This window comes from Nyctereutes procyonoides, unplaced genomic scaffold (genome assembly GCF_905146905.1).
Source record: "Nyctereutes procyonoides isolate TBG_1078 unplaced genomic scaffold, NYPRO_anot_genome, whole genome shotgun sequence".
Taxonomy (NCBI): domain Eukaryota; kingdom Metazoa; phylum Chordata; class Mammalia; order Carnivora; family Canidae; genus Nyctereutes; species Nyctereutes procyonoides.
In genome coordinates, this window is record NW_026575125.1 from 81922207 (window position 1) to 81939313 (window position 17107).

The following is a 17107-nucleotide window of genomic DNA, read 5'->3' on the forward strand; positions in this document are numbered from 1 at the left end:
TGTCTTTGCCTAAAGTGGATGCCAGAAATCAATGGCCATTTTCAATGCCATGCCCTTCTTGAACTCATCCACGGTCATAAATGAACTTAGGCTACTCACTGGATGTGCGCTGGCTAAACTAAGCCTCACCGTGCAATTGCAGGTGAAAGATAGTACCATAATTATCCCCATTTTATAGACGGGGAGACTGACATGACTGGGAAGCACAAAGTTGAGATTTTTAATTTTTTAAAAAGATTTTATTTATCCATGAGAGACACATAGAGAAAGGCAGAGACATAGGTACAGGGAGAAGCAGGCTCCCCGGGGGGAGCCTGATTCGGGACTCGATCCCAGGACCCCGGGATCATGACCTGAGCCACTAAGCCACCCAGGCGCCCCCAGAGCTGGGATTAAAACTGCTGGCGTGCTGACCCCAGCGTCCCCACTATTACCAGAGGATGCTACAGTGGGAGAGAGAGGGTGTCGAGCTGCGTGCAAAACGGTCAGGCCCACCCATCACTCACTACCCAGTCCAAGGTCAATACCAAGCCAGAGAGACAATCACTCACATGGCATTCCTGCAGATGATTTTTCAAAATTAACTTTTTTATTAATTTAAAAATCCAGAAATACAGCGACTACATAAATAAGTACCCTATTTAGGTACCTGTCCTGTGAGAAGAGCGAAAGGCTAATACTGTTACGTTACTCTGGTTTACACGAGTTAACTAGAAAATGGCTACGACTGCTAAATGGTGCTTATGGTCTTTGTTGTTCCAAGTGTTTATGATACAAATAAATACAAGAAGAACCACATCCATTCCTTTCCTAGGTACAGGTGGCTCGGCCTCTTCTCCCTAATGTCCTACTGCCTACACCAAACGCTGGAAGGTTTCTCCGTTGGCCTAGCACAGCTCCCCAGCTCCTACTTCCCACAGTACTTTGTAAAGGTGTGTCCCAGCCCCTGGGGGCAGAAGTCTATCTAGGGAAGCTCTCCGGGTGTTCCCTTATGGTTGAGATTTCAGAGAACACCTGGGTGGGAAGGCTTTGGGGTGAGTCATCCAGAAGGGGAAATCACCACTTTGCTTCAGGATCCAGTCACTTGTTTCCACACTATGGAAATACTGCCACCTCTGGGAGGGAGGCAGCAGCTACTAAGCAGCCTCTGCAATACTGCTCTGTGGCCTCTTAGCCCTGGGTGTCCTCCCTCCCTTTCCCACAGAGACTATGTAGGAAGGGTTGGTAAGAGGCTTGTCTCCTGAAGGCCTGGCCATGAGGCACCCCCGTCTCTTATGAGAACAGATTCCTTTATGCCAGGTTGCCATAAAGACCTCTGCATTTTTCCCTCTTGGTGTCAACTACTGTAAGGAAAACACTGTTCCTCTTTCCTGCAGTCATGGAGTGGGAATATGGGATGTCTGCTTCCTTAATACTTCTGAGTACTCATTAGAGTTCATTCATGCCTCTCAGAAGGGATGAATCTAGAAGGCCCACTTGAGAGCCAGGTGGAGAATTTAGGGTTTTGCCACAAAAATGATTTCTAAAAGCCAGGCCTCAGAATGGATAAGTTCCACTCTGGTATCCAGCTGCAAATTGACATTTTTGGAGCAGCCTTCTCTAGGATTCATGATTCAAACCCCTGCTTGGTGGATGAGATGAGAATGGTAGCAAAGTTTAGAACAAAGATCCTAACCAGAATGTCCACCTCCCCTAATGAGCAATAATTCTTCTAACTGAAGAGCCAATAATCAGAAGCTTGTGGGGGACTGAGCCCTTTTGCAAAGTCAAAATGAACTCCTGTAACTGGAGAAGAAGGAACCGTGCCCTTTTAAGGAGCTTCTAGAATGTAATAATTTAACCTAAAGTTTTGGACTACAGACTCTGGCATCAAGAAAATGAATGAATATTGAGCTATTCGTCAGTGATTTCTATGGACTTGAAAACACAGAAGGTTGCCTTGTGGACCCTGAGCCACCATTTTCTTCAACATTTATTTTGTCTTGTGTGGACTCAGTTTCAGAAGATTCTATCCCAGTTCTAACTTCTTTATGGGGGCCTCACGGGCTCAGGGAAAAAAGAGAAGTGTAGCACTAGGGAAAAGTTATTTAGGGCTTCAAAGTGAATGTGGCCATGAGACGGTGTTCTTATTCTTCACCTTGCCACCATAGTTGGTGACGGTGGCAACCACACCACTGACCCAAGGGCAGAGCCTTTTGCTCACAATTCCTTCTTTCTCCTCCTGGGTACCCACAACTTCCAAGCTACCTGGGAGCCAGGCAAGGAGGGGAGAGCCTGTGCCGGCTTTGCCTCAGAAGGAAGGTTGCAGTTTAGTGTCTGGTGTATGTGTGTGTGCGCGCGCGCATGTGTGCGTGAGTGTGCGCGTATACATGCATCTCTGGGTGGATGTGGAGGGGGAATTAATTTTTTCTTAAAAACACAAGACATCCTAAAAGTCGAAGAGTATAATTTCATACACATATTTTCTCTGTACTACACAAATCCTACTAAGCAAATTCTTGTCTTTTTCTTTCACTGGAGTGACTTTCTAGACAGAAACCCTAGGTTTTTGTTTACTCTTTAACCTGTAAAGAAATGTGATTCTCCCAGAAACTAGAGCAGTGCTGTGGTGTTCTATCCTGCTTCCTCCCACAAATAATTCGAGACTCTTCTAGTCTCTTTGGAGGAGATGTTTAAGGACTGACACACCACTCCACATAAAGGAGCAAGTTATACTGTGCATGGCGTGGATAATGAACTGCATTTGAGTTTGGGGTTTTAGGGCACTGGTGACTTAAGCAAAATAAGCCCGCAGTCCAGCTGCAGCTTCAGTTTTCTTGCTTCACCCTCTCCAACACCATCTGTATCGTTTAACAGTGGCCCTTTTCAGACCTCTCCAGGTACAAAACCTTGACCAAATCTTCAAGCTCTGTTCTGCACACACGACTTGAACACATCTGGCTGATCTGAGCTTCTCCTTCGGTGAATATCTTCCACTGGCCTACAAAGCAAACACAAAGCAGCCCAGAGATGAAAGAGGAGAGAGCAGAGCCAATGAGGAGTGTAACCAATCTACCCCATCCTTACAAATGTCATGTGGTTTCAAGCAGAACAGCCCCCAAAACACTTTTTGGGGAACAGATACGGACAACGGGCCGAGGAGTGTTCAACACTCAGTATTTTTAAGAATGCCACGAATAATACATAACTGCCTCACAAGTTGAACCGAAGTAGTATTCTTGGAATTTTTCCAGTATGTTTAGCATTTGCAAAATGCTCCTCTATCAGGTCATTAGCTATTTAGGTGGCTGATTTGGCCTCAGGTCAAATAAAGCAGTACCTGCGTGTTACTGAGGCTCTGCTTACTTTTTCAGGGCCAGATACTAGTTTAGGGGACCTGATTATTTACCACTCTTCTATTTGTGCCACCCCTGGCTAAAAACTGTCCACCTGTTTTCTTCCATGCTCAGATGCTGTCTTTACCAACCCCTTTTGCACCTCTCACTTCACTCCTCCCCCCAGTGGCTCTCTTCCATTCCCTGTTTTCTCCTCTTCCTCCATGGACGTGTCTATGCATCCAGCATGTCCTTACCAACTTGCCTCTTCCCCATTCCGTCATGCTAGTTGAGCAAACATTTTGGAGTGCACACCCTGTGCTGAGCATTGGAAACTACTCTAGATCCTCTCTCTTCTGGACCATCCCTTTTCTGACTTTCCTGATCCTTGGGTGGCAAGGTCTTCCTTTGTCCTGCTGTCATCTTGCCACGGCAAATAATCTTTGTAACAAACTGCCCACCCTGGATATCCTCTGTGGTCTTTTTATTCCTGCTCTCATGGTGTTACAAGCTGGGGAGCTCCTGGTCCAAGGTCAGCGAGCTCCTCTTAATCCAGAACCTATTTCGAACCTCTTTTCTTTCCCAGGCCACAGGAGATCATGACCCTCTTCCCTTACAGACTCAATTCCTCTGCTCCTTCCCTTCTTCCTGGGATCCTTCACTTTTCTCTGTTCTCTCCAACTCAACAGGAAAGAAGGGTTGAGCAAGGCACTGGCTTCCACGGAAGCCCTGCTGTGTGTCAGGATCTGATAGCTACATGGGAGGAAGGATCAGGCTTATTTTGCTTTGTCCCTAGGTGACCCCACAGGATCATCTCATTCCCCACTTCCTTCAGCTGCACACAGGTGGAGGTACAGGCCATCTACATTTGTTATATACCCCAAATTCTATTATGGACAGAGAATTTATTTCAATCATCTTTTGAGCTGCCTGCCCTCCTGGTGCCCAGCACAGTGCCTTGCTCATGGGACAAACAAAAACGTGTTCTGTGAAATTACTTGGTAATTTCAAAAGTCACATCATTGCTACCGAATCCTAGATTCTGCCCCCTTTATTCCTTACTCACATGTAAGGACTCCCAACCCCCACCCCCACCTCATTTGAATTCTCCTCCCATTCAGTTTATGGTCTTCTGTCCCCTACAGAATAAACAAGTGACCTCATCAAACCTATTTTCAGCTGCCCATAGGATAAATTCTGCTCAGATGGCCTTTAAGTATCTTCATCTAAACATGTTCCGAGTGAAATGCATTTCCCCCCCACCAGTACCTGCTTATTCTCCAGTTTCCCATTAGCTAATTACCACTATTCACCAGGTCTATAAAGTTGTTACTCCTGGAGTCATTCCAAACTCCTTTCTCTCTTTGTAATGATCCTGATGATTTAGCCCCAGAGTTGTCCCTCATAGTGACCTCTGTTCCCTGTCTCACTGACCTAATACAGTGTTAAGAGCTTTTTCTTTTTCTTTTTTAATGGTATAAGAGCTTCCTAATTCAGAGTACCACCAGCTACTCACCATGGGAGTTCACTTTTCACTCTGCACAGCGGAACTCCTTTCTAAAAAACAGATCTGCATGCATCGTGCACTTGTTTAAAACACTCCCTTGGGGTTCTCTGGTCTGGAAAGCAAGCTGAACTTCTCAGCATGGCATACTGGGCTCTCTGGAATATGGCTTCACCAAAGTAAATTTGTATTAAATCTATCTGATAGCCAAGAGACATCTTTCCAAAGCACCATTTTCGTATTATGAGGCCATTTGTAAGTCTGTATCAACTATCAATGCCACCTGCCTTCTACATGAACGTCTCTCCAGTTTCTTCCAGGGCCACCCACTCCCACATTTGTTTGCTCCTGAGTTAAGTTGCTCCCTCTTCCTGAATGGATGCCCTGACCTGTTGCCCCATCACACCCTTCTCTTTCAAAATATACCTCCTCCAGGAAGCCTTCCTTGCCTAAGCCCACCTGGCTCTCATCTCATTGTTCCTTGCAGATTTCCTCTGAGTGCTTAGGTATTTAACTCTTCCGACCTAGATTGATTCATAGAGAAGGCATCTTCGTGTTCTTTCTTGCCCACTGGCAATCCCCGTGGATAGAAATTCTGGGCCTTGTATTCCTTCACAAGTGCTCCCCACCCCCCAGGGCCTAGAAGTATCTAGTCCTTAGGCTGCATCCTGTGTAGAAAGAGGGATCCCTGTATGTATGCTTGAGTGGCCGATGCTTTTAGAGAAACATGACCACTCAGGAGGCAGTTCCAAAGAGTCGACCAGAGCTTTGACGAATTGGGATGCGTTCAATTTCTGTCTCTTATCCCCACCACAGAAGGATGTAGCCTTCTGGATGTGAAGTCTCTACAAATGTTACCAAACCAGGAATCCTGTGAACTTTCTCTGATCCTTTTGAGACTCTAGGGTTAACAGTTTTCATTAAAGATAATCAGGGGAACCTTGACTCGAGGTAGCTTATGCTCAGACTGCATCTGGATTTGTATTCCCCAGGTCTAAGCTTTTCAGTTCACGTTCAGACACCCCCTCTGCTGCTAGGGTCCTCCAGAGAAGAGAGAGAACATTAGTGGAGAAGGCAAAGGGACTTTCTTTAGGGCTAAACTACATCGAAGGCTGGAGGCATTTTCTGGGGAGGAGTAAAGAAAGGCAGGTACCACTTACTCAGGGTTGTTCTGGTCACCAGCTTGAAGTGATGGAGTTCCTCAAACATCCTTTTGGAGATCTTCTCAATATGGAAGTGCTGGAGGATGCCTGGGGCCAAGTGAAAAGTGCGGCAGGTGGTCAGGCCCTCTCTAACTAGAACCACCCCCCCCTTTTTCTGCTTGGGTTGAGCATATCATCTCATTACAGGGGCTTAGGAGCATCGAGCTAGGCTGTGTAATGTGCTTAACCAGGAACTTGGATGACTCCAGGGTTATAATTGACTCCATCTGTTACCTTGGCTCATTGGCCTCCCCCTCTGGTTCTCCGGAGGATAGAGATATGGAAGATAGTGTTGCTGACCATGGGATCCCCCTCCTGGGGAGAGCCACACAGAATCGAGCATGGGTGCTGGTGGGAGCTTCTAGAGCCAAAGGCAGGATTGGAAATTCTGCCCTCACCCCAAGTCCAGGTAGATGATGTTCTTGCCAACCACTGGGCTGCCCTTCTGGCCAGCAGTGAGAGCCAGCAGTGGAACTGCAGACAGGTTGTTTGTGTAAATGGAGAAGCCATCCCTGTTCCCAAATTCACTGAAAAGCGTATTTCCCTTTGGGAAATATTCACAGCTCCTTCAGTGTTCCCTTACAGAAAATGGGGAAAGTTAAAATAAGGGGGGAGGGAGGAGGGCACCTGGTCTCAACTTTGCCTGAAAAGCTTTTATCGGCGTAACACACAAGCTGGAAAAATGGCCTTGCAGTTAAGGAGCAACAAGCTACCAGCCTACTTCATCCTTATGTCTAGAGAGCGCAACATAACTGAAGCCTGGATTTTTCTCTGCTAGCCAAACACTGAACAAGAGGTCATATAGATGCTATGCTAGCAAGCTGAAAGACACCCGCATGCTTCAAGGGGGTGAGCGATGTGAAGCAAAAAATACCAGGTCCATTGCTAGGGAAGCCAAGAGAAGAGGGCTTAGTAGTCCTAGGTGACCAGTTACAGAGGAGCTAGGGAATCAGAGACAGAAAACCAACATTCCTAGGTATAGAGCAAAAATAAACACGGATGAGAAACATAGGTGCATTCTAGCATATTTTTAAGGGGTGTGGAGGAACTCGCTCTTTTGGGTAAGAAAAGTTGGGGAAAGGGAGCCAAAGAAGCCCTACTAACACTCGAGCAGTTGTTGCTCAAAGTATGGTCCAAGTGCCACCTGAATTAGAATCACTGGCTGTTTGTGACATGTTGGGGGCACTACCCAAGGCCTACTGAATTCACAGCTCTTGGATGGGGCCAGGTGAACATGTTGTAAACTAGCTCCCTTGTATGATGTCAAAGCACACTAAAGTTTGAGCACTCTCAAGCCTTATGCAGAAGCCAGGAGAAAAAGGATGTGCTTTATTTCCCAACTGAAATCTTACCTCTTAGATTTCTAGAAAACTTGACCAGACTAGATCAACACTAGCCTCATGTCTGTGGGATGGTTTGAAGAGCTTGCTATGACAGTCAGCTGAGTAAGCAGAAAAGGAATTGGAGGGACATAAAGACTGGGATTGTCCCTTTGGTGAGACTAAATCTTCTTGAGGGTGGGGATGATGTTTTCAATGTGTTTTACTCCAGAGAACACAGCATGCTTTGAGAGATTAGCCTCGCACCACATGAATGGATTTTCGTGTTGGTTGAGCTTCATGTCGGAAAGAATGGTAGGCTATAGTCTGGTAGGTTGTGATCTTAGCTACACATTAGAATCACCTGTGGAGCCTTATGAACAAATGCTTATGCCAAGGCCCCATTCCTGGCTGATCAATTGGCATCTCTGGGGATAGGGCTCAGGCATTTGGTATTTACAAAAACCTCTCCCAGAAGATTCCGATGTGCACTCCGAGAGGAGGAAGACTCCTCCAGCCTTTGTTGGTATGAGAAAGACAATAAACCCCAAGGGTCGATACTTTACTTTTTGGACAGGTCCTAGTTGAAACGAAAGGTCATAATCACAAACGTGTTAGTCATGTGTTAGTTACTGAGCAATCAGGAGAACTGAGCCAAACAGAAGAATAGTTTGAAGCAAAAATCAAGGTAAGTCTTCCCCTCTTTTCCTGTTCCTCCAACCCCTTACAAAAAATGACAAGGAATTAATATTGCCTTGCTCACCTTTTCGAATGGTCCAAACGTGGACCTCTACCTGAGGTGGTCTCTCTGTCTCCAGGGCTATTTTTCTGGTGGTCTCCCCATCCTCCATGAACACAGACTCATACACGGGCATCGTTTCTTCTCCACAAAAGTAGCCCTTGCTGTCAAAGTTTTGGCCTGGAAGTTCTTCTGAAATCAGGAAGCAAGCAGAGGTTCACAATGGCTTTCCAAAACTAGAAGCAAACATCTGCATTCAGGTATCTCGTTGTTTGGAACACCTGGCACTTGTCAAACGTGGACAGTCAACAAGAGCATTCTCATGGGGATAGAAATCCTACCTATATTTCCTTGGCTCAGTTTAGGCCACCCTGTAACAGCCACCAAATCACAAAGGAACACATGACCTTCCATTTAAGGCCATATGGTGACAGAATCCAGAGCTCTGCAGAACACTGACCCACAAAGTGTACTGGATCCACCCCCTGACGCTGCTCCCCTGCCCGCCACAGAGGAGTAGGCCTTCATGAGGAGGAAGAATGTGGCCAGGTACAAATCTCTTAGGCATTTCAGGGTATATAGGATTTTCCATGCTGGGTCCAGGTCATGGTCTGTTTAGCTCGGTGTTACCAACAGAGACCCAGGGAATGGGCTGACAGAGCGCTTTGGTTAACTTCCCTGACATCACTTAGGTATACTTAGAAAACATTTATGACACTCATTTATGTGCATATACTTGCCCAAAGGATCTATTCAAATTGGCTTGACATTTGTGAATGCTCTTTGATTTGTTTGTAAGGGGAAAGATAATACCAGATCAACACCAGTGCCAAAACCTAGATGTCAGATTAGTCATATGTATGCTATGCCAAATGAATGGTTGGGACACACACACACACACACACACGCACAAAGACTGGTCAAATCCCTCAACTATGGATCATTTAAAGTATAAACTAAACTGCTGTATATCAGCTTCCAGGCATAAAGATACCAGCCCCCTCATCCTTCCCATTCCGCTCCACCCTCCTCTTTCCTCAGCCCCCAACCAAAAATAAAAAGTTTCTCTCCTAGTTGGATTATCCATGAGTTCAATTTCCTTGCTGGCTTCATGGTCAGCACCCTCTTCAGCTGTGTCTTTAAAGTATACTCAAGTCAGAACAACAAAGAGAAGCCATGGACAGCCTGAAAACTTTGAGTATATGCAGAAGTCACCTGTAAGATTATCTGAGGAAACCACTGAGAGCTGGGTGCTTTGGATCTGTGACTTCAATTAGGGAGACTTGTTAATAGCCAATTGGATGCATTTGAACCAGACGCTGGAATCAAATTGCTATCGTGCATCTCTCACTGACCTGATTAGCTTTCCCACCCTCACCAGTATTCTGGCAGTGTTTAGGACAAAATCAGTCTTCTCTTGATGATTTCAAGTTGGACTACTCCGTTTGCAGGTCATCCTAGAGCCAAGCTTCCTTTCTCCTTTTGTCCTTTTTAATTATTTAATTGCTCAATGGGCCAGCCTTTTTTGATGTGTTAGGTAATTAAGGGATGTGTGCTGGGACTTCTCATAACGTGGGAGAAGTGGGTTTCTGGGTATACAGGGACCTCTATGTATGTATCACACTTAGAATGAGCGCTGAGGGGATCCCTGGGTGGCGCAGCGGTTTAGCACCTGCCTTTGGCTCAAGGCGCGATCCTGGAGACCCGGGATCGAATCCCACGTCAGGCTCCCGGTGCATGGAGCCTGCTTCTCCCTCTGCCTGTGTCTTTGCCCCCTCTCTCTCTCTCTCTCCTCTTTGTGACTATCATAAAAAAAAGAATGAGAGCTGAGTTCAGTTTTTAATTTTTTTACACCACGGGGTGCTTAGGTGGCTCAGTCGGTTGAGCATCTGACTCTTGATTTTGGCTCAGGTCTTGATCTCAGGGTCATGGGATAGAGCACGGCATCAGGCTCTGCGTTCAGCATGGAGTCTGCTTGTCCCTCTCCCTCTGCTCCTTCCCTGCGCTCATGTGCTCTCTCTCAAATAAATAAATAAAACCTTAAAAAAAAGTTTTGCACCAGCTTAATATTGGCTACAGCTATAACTGCTAAGTGATATCCTTGATGGCACTGTAAATACCCATAATGTACTGAAAGTTGTCCCAGTGTCCTGAAGAGTCATCTTACACACCCCACCAAGAGCTTAGTTTGTTCAGGAGAAGGGCTCTACAAACAAGAAACCCCATCAGTGACTCAACCTTAGTTGGCATTTGAAAATATTGAGTAAACCAAATGTGTCTTTCAAGCTACCCAGTGGGCAACATCCTCCTCATTCCACACCCTTCACTTCAATGTATTTTCTAATTGCTTCATGTTCACCTCGTTTCATTTCCTTCCAAGGAAGCCTGCTATGTCTCAAGTCATTTCCATCCATTTCCGCTTCCCTGAAGAATGCTTGTATTCCAAGCACTCCAGAACTAAGAAACTGAGAAAGCATTTCCTTATGGAAGTGGAGAGGACTGGCGATGTATTATCCCCACCTAGGTAACTTTTAAGTCTCAAAGAGGTGTTTTCTGCTATAAACCAAAAGAAGTGTGTAATTTTGGGTATTCCAGACATCAGGGAGGTGTAGTGAGGGCGGGAGAGAAGTTGGAGAGCCTTCAAGGAGTAGAAGTCCTACACAACACTGTAGGTGACCACTGCTGTGCAACGCCAGGCTGGCCTCTACCAGAGCAAGGGCAAAAGAGAAAAAAACTCACATCCTTTATTTTGGCCTTTGCTTGTGACTGGAGGAGCCCGTGATCATTTGTTATAATGAAGCTTTTGGATGGGTCATCAGTGAATTCTATTTCTGTCTTTTCCCTTCTCAACACAAATAACTGACTTTACTGTTCTTTTTTCCATCTATCTTCCTCCCTCTTCACTCTTTGTCCCCTTTTCTCTGTCATGTGTTGTTTTCTAAGAGGCTGGTGATGTTGTGATCCTTCCCTTTCTCGTTCCTTATACTGCTCGGGACTTTAGTCAAGTATCCCTTTTTCAGAGAAGCCTCCCCTGACCATTCTTTTGAAAGTGCCATTCAGAGACATCTGGGTGGCTCAGTTGGTTGGGCGTGATCTCGGGGTCCTGGGATCAAGCCCCACGTCGGGCTCCCTGTTCAGCAGGGAGTCTGCTTTTCCCTCTCCCTCTGCTTCTCCCCCACCTGTGCTGGCTCACTGTCTCTCTCTCTCAAATAAATAAATAAAAAAATATATATATTTTTAAAAGAAAGTGCCATTCATTGTCACCACCCACCCCCATTTACTGTTACCTGATCCTGCTTGGTCTGTTTCACAGTACCCATCACAATGTAAAATCACCTTGTTTGTGTTCATTGTCTTTCTTTTCCCTATAGGATGTAAGAATCAGGCTGGCAAAGGGCCTTTGTCTGGCTTGTTCGTCTCTCTCTACTTGCAGATAGTAGGCACATATGTATCTTCAGATTGAAGGCACAAGTGAGTGCATGTTCCCTAATGCTCTGAGGTTTCTGAGTAGCTGGAGCAGGTGCCCTGGCATCTGTGGATAATGACTCCATTAGGCAATGTGACTATCAGGTGTCACTCAGTTTGCCGACACTCCTGCCTGGCTCACTGAGAGACAGGCACACAGAATGGGACAGAGATTCTCACTTTCCATGTTGCTCTCTAAGTCCTGTATCTATCTCTACCCCCTGAGCAGGGTGGGAAAGTAGCTCTTCTAGAGAGAAAGGTTGGGTCAACCAGACTCTTTGACATATTGTGGATTGGGATTCTGAAGGGCAGTTTTTAAAATAATAACTTATTCTTCTACCTACAAAGGTAATAGACATTGTCGAAAATTTTGGAAAATATGGATAAACCAAAAGAAGAAAATGAGAACTTTAATCACCCAAAGACAGCTACTGTTAACAGTCTGTGATATGCCCTTCCAGCCTTTTTTTTTGTCTAAGTGTATTATACAGGCTTGCTTTTTTAACGCAAGTGGAATCATAATATTGTTTTGTAGCATGCTCTTTGTACTTATCAGATATGTCACAAACATCTTTCCATGCAATTAAATCTTGGCCTACAATGATTTTTGCTGGTCGTAGTATACAGAACAGTATTTATTTAACAATTCTTTTTCTATATTCAGTTGATGTGTTCACTTCTTGTTTGAATCACCCGCATCCCTAAAGTCCTAAGCATACAATGAAATGGGATTTGGTCTGAAGGTCTGAGGTCGAAATTGCAGTACTGTATAGTGGGCAGGATTTACCTTCCCTGTGGTAGTTTAGATAATGATTAGCTTTTGTCTGAAATTATCATGCTGTATTACTTATATGACTGTAGATGTTCCACTCTTGACCAAAGAGAAAACTGTGTTGGTGGAATTACTCCTAAGGGGCACTAAAAGGTTTGAGGATCCAGTAAGACTGCACACTTGGAGGTCGTGATAGGTTACTATGGCTTGGTAGCCCTCATGTCTGTATCATGCTCAGACTGTACTCTCTCCCTACCCCTAATGAGTATAGTTCCTCATCAGATCTAGTGCCCCAATTCTCTACTCCAGATCAGATAGGTCCTGTCTTCCCTATCTACATCTTACCCACTGTTTACTGTGGAAGATGAGGGCCATTCCACTAAGAAAGATTTTGTTTGTGCCACAAATAGATCTCATACTTTAATGTGCATGGGGATCAACTGGGGGATCTTGTTAAAATGCTGATTTCTGGTGCAGTCGGTTTGGGGTGGGACCTGAGTCTGCATTTCTCACTAGCTTCCAAGTTCTTCTGGTCCACAAACCAAATCTTGAGCAAGGCCATAAACTACCTATGTCAGAACTTCCCAAACCTGTCTGCACATTAGGATCACCTGGGGATGTTTTCAAGGGCTCCCTCCCAGCCCACACCTGAAATCAATGAAATCATAATCTCTGGGAATGAGACACAGGTATTTTTAGAAGCTTTCCTGGGGGTTCCAATGTGCATACAATTTTGGGAATGACTGGCCTACATGAATATGCTCAAAAAAATATGCATTGACTAAGTTCATGTTGGCCTGCTGATCATAAGGAATTGCCTAAGTTGAAGGAATATACGATTTAGCGCTCTGCCTACCTTGAAAAAGTTTTTGGTTTTTCACATGTGTTTACAAAAATGCAGGTAGGCATAATAAATGATAGATTAATTCATGTACATGGAATTCATTGACTCCTAGAATGCTGGGAGCTGGAAAGACCCTAAGAAATCATCCACTCTAACCCTCTCATTTTGCAGATAAGGAAATTGAAGCTCAGAGAGGTGCAGTGACTTTTTCTACGTCACACAGGAAACCAGTGGCAGAGCCAGGATTAGAATGCTGGATCACCAATTCCCTATGCTGTCAACTCCAACACTACAGACTATGTTTTTATCTATTTCGTATGCGTTAAAACCACTATTTAATCCACTTGCTTTTTTTGTTATCAGTTCATATCTTCTACTGCCCTGGAAAAGACAATGGGCTGTAGGTGACCTGACATCCAAACCTTGATTTTATTATCGATTTGTGGACTCAGGGCAGGTCACTCAATATGCTTCAGTTTTAACTTTTATAGAGCAATAATAGTATCATTATAAAACTGTAGTGTTAGGACGGGTGCTTGGAGATTAATTGTTCTAAGCATACCATTTTAAGGAAAAGCTGATGGAGGCCAGAGCAGATCTGTCACATTTCCAAGGTCACACAACAACTTCACTCAGGCCCAGAACCCACTCTCCTTCCACTCTACCTCACCTGCCTCCCATCTTGTCTCAAAAGGGTCACGGATGTGATTGTGCTTGATCAGTTAGATAGTGACATCAATGACAGGTGCTACTGCTCTTCTGTATAATCCTCATAACCCAATTTCTCTGCAATTTAGAAAAGCCAGGCTTAAGTCTGGCGCTTAGGGCTACATGGGGCCAAAAGTTTAGCAGACATAGGCACCCCTCCCAGTCTATTTCTGAGTAGTAAATTTCTTCTAAGCAACCATCTTATCAGCCCTTCAAAAGAGGGGGGGAATGAAGTTCATTGTTAGAACTAGTAACATTGAGATGATGTGTCAGGTTGATTAGGTTTCTGATGCTTAATGAATACTGAGAAGGACTCTGTGGGGATCTCAGTCAACCAAAGGCAGGGCTTCCAACCAACGCACCTTTTGCCTTTTTACCTGGACACACCTTGCAGCATTTTCCATCTATTTTTTGAGGATACTTGCAGGGGTATCGATTGGGGCAGTGGATTTTCTTACACTCTTGCTTGGTGACATTACAAGTGCACAGCACACACTCCACGATGCCAAATGCCCGGAGGTTTGGGTGCCAGGATTCGCCGTGGGAGTAGGTCTTTCCATTGGAAACACACACTGGAAGAGAACATAGGACTGGAAATTAAAGGCTAGGGAGCTGAAATGGGCCCCTGTGCTCAGAATGTAAGCCCTGAACCCCTCAAGACATCAAGCATCCTTTGTCCTTTTCATGGCTGTGGATGTATGTTTACAGAGCAGCCTCTGTAACCAAAAACAAACACAAAAACAACCTCCCCACAAAACAAAAAAACCCAGCTCAGTTCCTGTTTTATCATTAGCAACCATTCAGGTCCTTCAGGAGCAGCCTCTGGGTGCTCATAAGCGCCCAGCACATGGTGAGCAGTCACTAAATGCTCTGAAAGTGGAGGAATGAAACAATGCATGAAAACAGAATTCCATCTGCCCTGGTTATCTGCAAAGGAACCTCTAGTAGAATTTAGTGTCAATACCTGCAATTTCATAAAAGATCTGTATGGCCCAAGTGGATATGCTTCTTGGTATAAAAATTTCCCAGAGATATTGGCTGCCAGGGAGGCCAGTTGCAGAAACTATTGCTCTTCCCAAAGGGCCAGTATTTGCAGATCCTGAAGCAAATCCTTTCAAAATATCAAATGTTATGAGAATCTGATCCACCAACACAGATGGATATGGAGTTAATGGAGATGGCCTTCTGTCTGGCATGGGAAGGAAGTCACTAAAATGGGATCAAGAGGGAAAGGATCATGAAGAAGCCTTTCATGCCTCTAATCTCCAGGCAATATCCTCTGTTGCCCACCTCAGTGGCTATAGATTCCACTACAGTGAATCACTACCTGTCCTACAGGTAGACTTTGGTGGTCTCGCATTCGTTGGGTGGGAGGTGAAGTCACTGGTGCCATGTTTTCTAAGGGGCCTTGCAAGAGCAAGTATCCTAAGAGCTGCAGGCAAAGAGGCCTATGAAGGGAAGGGGCCATAGGAACATCTGCCAATGCAAACCAACCAAAACATATCCAGCTCCCACTGTAAGGCATGGGGCTAGGCTCCAGGATAAGAACTATATTGGGCTGCAAATGGGGAGGGCTGAGAATAAGTTCTCTCCCTTTTTGAAAGTGCTGAGACATTCTGGAGATTTTAAGCCATGGCTGGGACTGGGTGTGTTTCTCATTATTCCCATCACCTCATCATACCCAGAGAGACCTGTCAGCATCCTGATCAACAACGTCTCTAGGGTGGGTTGTATCACTTAAGGCAGGGCTAGGGTGGGAGAAACAGCCCCACTTGGGGCGTTTCTAGGAACTGATCTGGCTGTGAGACAATGGCCTCAGAATGATGAATCATTGGGCTAGTTCTTTCTCATCAAGTCCACTGGGTCCCATTTGGAAATATGGATGATGTCGGCTGCCTTTTCCTGTCCTTTGCAAGTACTGCTAGAGTACTAGGTGCTCTCACAGGTCAATCCATGCAAAGATTTCCAAGAACCAAGAACCTAAACCAGTGAAGCTCCCAACCATACAGGGAGCTAGAACAGGGACTTGACACGTGGACTTTGAGGCTCAGGGCCATGGGTGGAATCACGTGACAAGACAGGCCAGATGTGTTCTCTCTCCTGCCCCTACCCCTTCTCCTCCTCCAAAGATAGTGACACTCCCTTCTAGACCATGTGACCAAGTGGGTACCTAGTCTGCTTCAAGCAAATTTAGGCAGGGGTCAAGTTCAAAATGGCAGAGTCCTATCACTTCTCTTTGACTCAAGCAAGGGACCAAGCAGATGTGTCTCAGTGGAGCATGTCTGTTAACACGAAAGCTATGGAGAAGGGCAGGTAGGACCTCCAGTGTTATATAGCCAGGATCACTCTCCTCTAAACATTTGGGCTAAGGGAACAATCTCGACTGGGTGAGAGCCTACACTCTGCGATTTAAGAGTTGGAGGTCAATGCTCTAGTGGGAAAGGATGGCTTCTCCCCACCAACAAACTCTTGAGATGGTTTTGAATCATCCAGCTGGGGCACTGAGGGTTGGGAGTGGGGGCAAGTGATTCTCCAGTAACCTATAATAGGCCAGGAAAGAACCACTGCATCCAAATCAATGGGAGCAATAAAAAAATGTAAACCAGCTGGGCCTTTTGTAGGACACACAAAAAATCAAGGGATGAGCCTTTGCCCTGAAATGAAGAGGCCTCTGGAAATTATGGGATTTAGGATTTTCAAAGTCCATTTGCCCACAGGTTTTTTTTTTAAGGCTTTGAAATATTTTCAGGGCAAATGGAATCTACTGGAGGCAATTTAGGATTGAAAATCAAACTGCATCTTTACCTCCTACTCCTCTGCATTTCATAAATTTGTATCAGAATGCCTCAGAATTTAAAAATAATACACTTCAAATCAAACCCAGATCGATAATAAATACTTCCAATTCTTCTAATACATCACCATTTTTTATTAAGAGTTTTATTTTGCATGTTCTTCTTTTAAGCCTGTTAGTTTCCAAAGCGATTCAATGTTTTTTATCTGTAATCTGAAATTTACATCTAACTCATAACAGATGTGATCAACTAGCTTTGGTTTGACCAGCTTTGTTGAGATTTATAGTAGGGATTCTTTGTAACGGATTGGTTTTCACCCGTGTTATTCAATCATTTGGTTTAATAATTTATTACTTTTAACCCGTTCAGAGAACCAGCTTTGATTTGTTTCTCCTTTAAAGGAAACCAAACATGTTTGTGGTTTCATAAAAAGGAACCAGCTGAG

The 17107-nt window shown here is 44.9% G+C and overlaps 1 protein-coding gene across 6 annotated transcripts in view; it reads right to left on the reverse strand.

Moving 5' to 3' along the window:
• Positions 1–567: 567 nt before the first annotated feature.
• Positions 568–17107, reverse strand: part of CHRDL1 (chordin like 1) — a 109463-nt gene continuing 92923 nt past the window's right edge. For 4 of the 6 annotated variants that reach the window (XM_055338791.1, XM_055338788.1, XM_055338789.1 and 1 more), the window contains exons 9-12: positions 14230–14439; positions 8103–8270; positions 5979–6068; positions 568–2980 (exon numbers count right to left, since the gene is read on the reverse strand). In XM_055338791.1, the coding sequence (XP_055194766.1) occupies positions 2850–2980; positions 5979–6068; positions 8103–8270; positions 14230–14439 (599 nt within the window). In that variant the 3' untranslated portion in view covers positions 568–2849. The remainder of the gene's footprint in view (positions 2981–5978; positions 6069–8102; positions 8271–14229; positions 14440–17107) is intronic. The other 2 variants (XM_055338793.1, XM_055338792.1) reach the window with 1 other exon arrangement.